An 8,380-nucleotide genomic window follows, 5' to 3' on the forward strand; every position below is an offset into this window, starting at 1 on the left:
CTTACACTTGTATGCTGAGCCTTCCTACATTAAGTTCCTTCCTTTAATAGTGATACCAGCAAGCATTATCTCATCTTTAAATCACCAAGTACATCTACCTCATGGTAAAGCAAGTATATCTGTATAGAAGGCAGTACTTGAGAAATTTGCCAGGTTTAGTTGTCCCAGTAGCACATAAACAACAATTGCAGTTTGTCTAGTAATCCTCCCTTTGTAAAAAAGAAACTTGAAACATTAAATCATTCTCAAGTTAGCCTAGATGTGTTGAAGTTGTGTTGTTAGTCAATGCAGCCACTCTGAACAAATGTGAACACTTGTGGTAGAATGTGCTGTTCTATATCTACTTCTCAATAAAGCATGTTCTCTGCTCAAAAAAAAAAATGTGAACACTGCTCTATCCTGTGCCATCCTCTTACTTTCTGACATGGCAAGGCCATTGCTGTAGTCGCTGCACCTGACTGGGGTCTTCCTCTCCTGACATGTTAGGAGACAACTTAGGGTAACTTAAAAGGCAGAACAAGTTATCACTTAGGTGGGAGCAGTGAAGCCTCATCACTAAAAAAAGTCAAGAATAGGGACTCGAGAGTTGGAATGAAGATCCAAGCCAAGAAACGTGTGTGGTGCCTAATAGGACACAGCCACTGGAAGGGATGCTCAGGGGCTGCTCCCTTTTATTAATAACAGGTTTCTCAAAAAAAGAGTGTAGCCTCCCTCCCGTCTGGGACAGTTGTCTGACCCCAGTGCAGCATCCTTCAGATACCCTCAGAAGAAGAGCCCCCGCATTCGCCTGCCAATGCCTTGTCGATCATAGAGGACATTGAACTTGTTCACAAACTGGTTCATAGTGTTGCAAGTTTTGGTGATGGTGCCAAGGTAGGCCATGAGCCCCACATCATTGCATTGCTGTGAGGGAACAAAAGAATCATTTCACCTGGGGGTACTTTACATTTAGAAAGCACCAATCTCAAGTCTTGTGTGCAAGATAAACCCACCTTCCCCACTCAGGGTTTCATACTTACATCATAAAAGTCTGTTTTGAATTTGTCTGTGCTGAGTACGGGGAGACAGTGACAGAGTGCATAAGCTTCCCTCAGTATCTCATGGTTAAAGGGGACCTCTCCTAAAGGTATAAAAACAGCTGCATTAATACGGCACTTGCAGATTCCTCAAGGGGAAACTGTACCAGGGTGGCGCTCATCCTACCTGCTTCAGAAGCCTTGACATACTCCAAGATGAGTTTGACCCGGCTGTGCAGCATCTTGATGGCACTGTGCTGTGCTATCAGGTGTTCAGCCACTGTGAGAATAAGGACCAGTGAAGGCTGAGAAGGCACATGGCCTCCCTTGTACCCCTACCTGCCCGGAAACTCCTCTACTCCATTACCAGTGGAATTCTCTCCGCTGCCTGTGGCTGTCATTCTGGCCACGTGATCTACACCAATGCGTTCAGCTTCTTCTGTGGCTAGGGTGTAAGTCAGCTCGGCAAACAGCATTGTGGCCTACAGAGCAAAGCACCCCACACAGGGTCAAAAGCAGGAAACGGGCCAAGAACAGGATCTGAGGATTGAAAGGTAGGGTATTACCTCTCCATTGATTATATCGATCACAGATTCAAAAACGCTGACGGGAAGCTGTAAAGGAGAGACGGAAAATAGTTCGAATATAAAATGTGCCAAGAATTCTGTTAGGCTATTTCTCACATTTTCTCCTTGATCCTCTCAAGATCTTAGGGAAGTAGAAATGATGATTTTTACACAGAAAAACAGGTTCAGAGTTAAACATGGTAAGTCAGAGCTGAAGGACAGAGGTTCAACTCAAGCATTCCCCATTAGAAAAGTAACGCCCTGCAGGCAAAGACAGCAGAGGATCAGAGGATAATAGTATCTGCATGAGTGAAAGTGGGCAGAGTGCCATTACTTACATCTGTATGCTTGGTCATAGGGTTCAACTTGAGAAAGAGGGGACTCTCAATTATCTCACACACCTACAATAAACCAGAGTAAGACAAGAATGTTAAGGCTCCTCCCTCTTCTACTATTGCACGCACATGAGAGCATATATATACCTGCTTGTGGACGTGGATGTCAGAGGGATCAGGTGGCCCTCCTGTGGTGTACCAACCCAGAAACTCCAGTTCCTTGAATACCTGTTTAACTGGAGAGGAAAGAGCCAAAGTTGAGTTATTTCTTTACACCACCCTTAGTTTACAGTTCTTTGGTGTGCCTTCACCATCTGTTCCCCTCTTCCCTTACATCTGTTTAGAATCACTCTCTCTAGTCTGTCTTCCTCATCCTTTATTGGAGGAACAGGGGCATACCAGGATGTGTCCTTTTTTCCTGTGACGTCTTCAACTACTCTCAACCCTGTTCTCATCCCACTAACCCGTTTTCTTTCTTCCCAACCCTGTCTGCGTCCCACCTCTCATCTTCTCCACTGCCCTTTGCTCCCACCCCTCTCCCCCACGTCTATTCCCCTCTCACACTGCTCCTCCTTGGTGTAATAATATTCCTTGTCAATGATAATCTTCTCCTCCACGGTGTGGGACAGCAGTTCAAAGGAGTTCATCACTTCGATATTTCTGCCCTCCTGCTTCCCAATCAGGGCCCCAATCACTGCGGGAAAAGACACAAATGAGCATAGGTGGTCTCAACTTGGGATGCGTTCCGTTCTGGAATAAGTTCTGTTAAGTCTAAGGTCTTTTTTAAGAAAGTTTGGGTTTTTTGTTTGTTTGTTTTTAAATTATCAGCATCTTCCTGCGAGTGCACATCTAAGAATGTTAACATCAGCGAACGTCAGGCTGTGACAGTCTATTAGAACAGACTGCTAACGATAAGATGTAATGAATTGGCAACTGCCTGCACAAGGAATCCAGAACTTTCCTTAATCTCCTGAGATCAGTATAAACTAAGAATAGGGGAAAGCTGCAATTTAGGGGAGGGAGGAGTTGGCCTCAAGGGGGGGGGGAAGAGAGAAGTAGTAAAAGGGGGAAAGTTCACCATTTGAGGAAGGTAACCAAAGGGAAGGGGGCTGGAGAATGAATTTCCCCGAACACTCACCCTGCATAGGCCGCCCCTCCTGGGAGCGCATGCGGATCCAGTGGTCAGAGATGTTGAGAATAACAAGGGGATGAAGAGCGACGGAGACACTCCCCGTCACCCCGAAGGCCATCACGCTGGGGACTACTGAGGGCAGAGAGGAGAGAGCATCAGAGTCCAGATCCTAGAGACGGGCGCCGAAGACGGCAGACCCGGGCCCTCCATCCCTCCTGCGAGTTACTCCACAACACGATGAAGCCGTCCTGTCCTCTTGACTGTTCCCGTGGAGTCCAGACAGACCCCACTGCATGGCAAAGGGGCGGTCTCCAAAAGCCGTCCCCGCCGGTCCCGTTACCTGAAGCATCCACCTCCATCCCGGTGCTCCCGCCGGTCCCGTTTGCAGCAGCAGCAGCCGCCGCCATCTTCCCCGCGCCCGCCAGCCGTGGCCCCGCCCCCTCCGCCGCCGTTTCCGCACGGGGCGGCCGCGCATGCTCAGTTGGGCGTGCCTGTCAAGGCGCTGGGAGCCGGCTGGACCTGGGCGGCCGCCGCGGTTCCCACCGGACCGTGCTTGCGGCGGGAAAGCCGGTGACCCCTCCCAAGGCCTCGGAGCCCGACGGATCTTGCAGACCCTGGCCTCGCCTCTCGCCAGCGGATGACCTTCTATAAAATGCCTACCTCTTATTAGAGGCGATATATGACTATTATGGTTAGCACAGGAGTCCAGAATTAAGGTTGCATAGAAAAGTGTACTTGGTGCGGGGGGTGCGGGAGGGATGGGGGAATTGTATACCCATGAAGGAATTTTTTTCTTTCTTTTTCTTTTCTTTTTTTACTTTATTATTATTTTTTTGTGCATGTACCATCAAATCAGATCTGACTGGTACAGGAGGAAATTGTCCCTCCCTTCTCCGGCAGAGCATCTGGTGGATTTGAACCGTGTACCTCTGGGATTGCAGTACAGCTTCTTGCCACTAGGCCACAAGAGCTCCCCTTCTTTTTTTTTTTCAAAGAGAGGAGAGAACTGGTGGGGAGGGGTGGGCAGGGAGAACAGGCAGAAATCCAAAATTACTATAAATGTTTATTAAAATTAATAAAAATGGGGGGAAAATGCCTAGCTCTTTAGGCTGTTGCAGAATGAATGAAATGCCATGTTATTTCTCTCAGGCTCCAAACTCCTCCTAAGCATGACCTTTGAAGAAGTCCTGAGTGATACGACCTGCCTGTCTGCCTTCCCTTCGCCTCGCACTTTTCTATCCTGCTCTTTGCTCTCATGCTTCAGTCATTACTCCCACATGCCCGGCTCTTTAAAGTCTTGTTCATCACTATATTCCCTTTATAGCCCCGTGTATAACAATGCCTGACACAGAGGTACCTAAATACTTTTTAAATGAATAATCTAGGAGGCAGGGAGCCTGGTCTCTAGTGACTTCATTTGGATATTCTGCCTTTTCTCCTTCCAGGTGTTGCGCGGGCACACACATACACACACACACACAAACACACACACACACACACACACACACCCTCTTTGCCTTTACTTGCCACCTCCACAAGACTGACATAAACCTCACCTCTGGTAAACCTAGTCCAAGCAAATTTTACACACACCTCCCTCTGTCTACCAAAATCACTGTGGTTAGTGGTTTGCCACTCACAATAACTCTATGGATAGTAGCAGACTGCTACTTATTTATGATGGAGAAGCCTTTCAGTTAGCTGCCCAACACTTAATTCATTATGTCACTAGGGCCTCTATCCAGCTGACTTTTTTAAGTGTGCAATCACATTGCACTCCAAAACATCAGTTCCAGAAGAAAGGTAGAGACCCTGCGAGGTGGCTGTCCTGTGACCCCTCTGAGCCTGGTCTATTGCTCAGAAACAGCAGGTACCAGGAAATATTTTCCACTGATCACAGTGACTTTTATGATTGTTTTATCTTTACAGTTGGGAGTCTGGAAGAAAGGAAGTTGACGTTTAACACCCCTCTCCCCCTAACAGAAGACTGAGAAATCTGGCAGATAGAGGAGTTTGACTATGTGATTATACAACCTGAAATAAAGGGGCTCCCAATCCAGTAGTACTAGTATCTTTATAAAAGAAAAAAAAGATACACACACACACACACACACACACACACAGAGGAGATGGAAACCCTGTGATGCTGCAAGCTAAGGGACACCTGGGCCACTAACTAGAAACTGGGAGGGACAGAAAAGCATCCTCCCCTAGAGACTTCACAGAGGGCATGGCCTGTTAATACCCTGAATTTGGACTGCTGGTCGCTAAAATTGTGATAACATATATTTCTATTTTCCTAAGCCACTCATTTGTGATACTTTGTTCCAGCAACTTTGGGAAACGACTACCACTAACTACAATATGGGCTTCAGCTAATTACTCCAAATGGAAGCTTCATCTACATAAACTCTATACGAATTTTAATCACAGATAAAATTACTATACGGTGAGGTAAGATAGTCTCACCTGCCAGGTCTTGCTCCCCCAGAACACAGTGCCCATGTCTCAGCTTGGCAGGGCACTTGGTTTGTTTTTTTTATAAGGCATTTCTGGTCATACTTTAGTAACTTCCATAAAATGAATGGGAGTGACTGTAAAGAAGGTGTTTATGGCCCCCCAAAGGGATTGGTCAGTTTTGCCATTCACTAAGTTTAAAAAGAGCCACAGATTGGGGGTTTAGAGAACCTATTACCATGAAGAAAAAGACCCAGAAGTAGAGAATATGCTTCTGACCCGGGCTCTGGGCTCTGAGAAACTCGGTTGCAGGCGTGTAACAATGAAGCAGCAGTGGCATGAGTAGTGAGAACCAGGAGGTGACCGGTGCAATAATGCTGCTGTGGACTCGCCAACACACAGAGCCACACAAAGCTGCTTTTGGATAGGGAATTTCCTGGTGACGTGAGATGCCTCTCGGCACTTATTGTTGAAGCTTAAGAGCTGGTAACACTTGTCTGAACAGTGCAGAGGCCAACAGCGAGGCTTGCCTGCCTGCGGGCAACGACACACAAGCAAAGAAGTTGATAGCCATCCCGCTTTAAGAACTGTATCCTTCCGCCTGCGTTGTTCCCATTACTTCCAAATTGACCTTAATGCTGAATTTTGGCCTGTTGCTTATCTAATAAATCTCGTAATTGTTAAGTATGATTTCGTTGCTGTTATGTGCTGTTGAGTCCCCTGCAACCCATAGGGACCCTTTCTATCTAGAGCTGCTCTTAAGCCTGCACTGTTCTGAGCCAGTCTCATTAATTCTAACACACCAACCCCCATTGCTCCAGTTACTGTATCAATCCATCTCTTCTGGAGTCTTCCTCTTCTGTGCTGGTCCCCCATCCTTCCGAGCATGATGCCCTTCTTCAAGGACCAGTCTTTCCTGGCCACATGCCTAAACGATGTGAGATGGAGCTTCAAAATCCTAGCCTCCAAGGAGAAACTTGGTTTCACCCTCTCTAGGACGGACCTATTTGTTTTCTTGATAGTGCATGGTATGTTCAAGACTCTTCTCCAGCACCACAATTCAAAGGCATTGATTCTGCTGCCATCCTTAGTCATTGTCCAGCTCTCTGATATTGCGAAGACCCTGGCTTGGATTAGGCTCAGCTTAGTGTCTAGACTGATATCTTTGCTTTTCAGTACTCTGGAGAGGTACTTGACAGCAGATATTCTCAGTGCAATTCGTCTTTTGATTTCCTGACTGCTGATGTTAAGAGTGTTGATTGTAGAGCTGAACAAGCTGTAATTGCTAACAAACTCAATCTTTTCTCCATCTATAATGGTGCTATCAGTTGGCCCAGTGGTGAGTAACTTTGTCGTCTTGATGTTGAGTTTTCATCCATATTGAAGGCAGTGGTCCTTGACCTTCTGCAGCAAGTGCTTCATATATTTTTCAGTTTCAGTAAGCAAGGTTGTGTCATCTACATAGTGTAGGTTATTGATGAGTCTTCCTCCAATTCTGATGCCACATTCCTCCTCATAAATCCCTGCTTCCTGAATGATCTGTTCTGCATACAGATTGAAAAGCTATGGAGACAGGATGCATCCCTGACACACCCCTTTCCTGATTTTGAACCATGCAGTGTTTCCCTGTTCTGTTCTGAGGACTGCTTCATAGTCCAGGTACAGGTATTGCATAAGCACAATCAAGTGTTCTGGGGTTCCTATTTCCCTCAAGGTTAACTACAATTTGTTGTTATCCACACAGTCAAGGGCCTTTGGATAGTCATGAAACATAGATAAGACATTCCTCTGGTACTCTCTCCTTTTTGCCAAGATCCATCTGACATTGGCAATAATGTCTCTAGTGCCACGTCCTCTTCTAAACCCAGCTTGTATTTGTTACTTCTCTGTCAATGTACTAATCTAGTTGTTTCCGGATAATCTTCAGCAGGATTTTGCTAGTGTGTGGTATTACTGATATTGATAATTTCCACATGCTGTTGGGTCACCTCTTTTTTTTTTTTTTTGAGTGAGAATAAAAATGGATCTCTTCCAGTCAGTTGTCCAAGTAGTTTTCCTCCAGATTTCTTGGCACAACTTGGTGAGCACATCCAGGGCAGTTTGTTGAAATGCATCAATTGTTATTCATCAATTCTTGGTGCTTTATTTTTTACGAGCAGCCTGAACTTCCTCCTTCATCACCATTGCCTCTTGATCATATGTTGTTTCTTGAAATACTTCTGTGTTAGCCAATTCTTTCTGGTACAATGACTTCCATCTTCTTTCAAGGCTTCCTGAATCATTCAATATTCTGTCCATAACATTCTTAAGCATTGCAAGCTGTGGCTTGAATTTGTTTTGTTTAAAAAAATTGTCTTAGGGAGCTCTGGTGGCCTAGTGGCAAGAAGCTGCACTGTAATCCCAGAGGTATGTGGTTCGAATCCACCAGATGCTCTGCTGAAGAAGGAGGGACAATCTCCTCCTGTACCAGTCAGATCCAATTTGATGGTGTGTGTACACACACACACACACACACACACGTTTAAAAAAATTTGTTCTTTAGTTCCTTCAGCTTAAGAAATGCCAAGCGAGTTCGGCCCTTTTAATTTTCCATCTCCAGCTCCTTGCACGTTTCATTATACTACTTTTTTGCCTTGTCTTTCCGAGCTGCCTTTTGAAATCTTCTATTCAGCTCTTTAACTTCTTGATTTCTTCCCTTTGCTTTGGCTTTTCAGAGTCCTAGTGCAATATTCAGAGTCTCTTTTGATATCCATTTTGGTCTTTTCTTTTTCTTCCTTATTCATATTTCATTGCTGATAAATATTCTTCATGAATAATATTACTGATATCTTCCCACAGCTCATTTGGTCTTCATTCATTAGTGTACAAGGCCTC

General features: G+C 45.5%; 1 protein-coding gene across 1 annotated transcript; it reads right to left on the bottom strand.

The window, feature by feature from the left end:
* Positions 1 to 651: 651 nt before the first annotated feature.
* COPS6 (COP9 signalosome subunit 6) lies at positions 652 to 3,481 on the bottom strand. Its single transcript, XM_006896484.1, has 10 exons — positions 3,390 to 3,481; positions 3,056 to 3,181; positions 2,480 to 2,611; positions 2,065 to 2,153; positions 1,921 to 1,983; positions 1,583 to 1,630; positions 1,384 to 1,498; positions 1,204 to 1,296; positions 1,020 to 1,120; positions 652 to 903 (listed from the first exon to the last, which is right to left on the bottom strand). The coding sequence occupies exons 1-10, from the start codon at positions 3,454 to 3,456 to the stop codon at positions 763 to 765; spliced, it is 975 nt and encodes a 324-aa protein (XP_006896546.1). The 5' UTR covers positions 3,457 to 3,481; the 3' UTR covers positions 652 to 762.
* Between the last annotated feature and the right edge of the window lie 4,899 nt (positions 3,482 to 8,380).

This window comes from Elephantulus edwardii, unplaced genomic scaffold (genome assembly GCF_000299155.1).
Source record: "Elephantulus edwardii isolate Elephantulus edwardi_28Jun2011 unplaced genomic scaffold, EleEdw1.0 scaffold00186, whole genome shotgun sequence".
Taxonomy (NCBI): domain Eukaryota; kingdom Metazoa; phylum Chordata; class Mammalia; order Macroscelidea; family Macroscelididae; genus Elephantulus; species Elephantulus edwardii.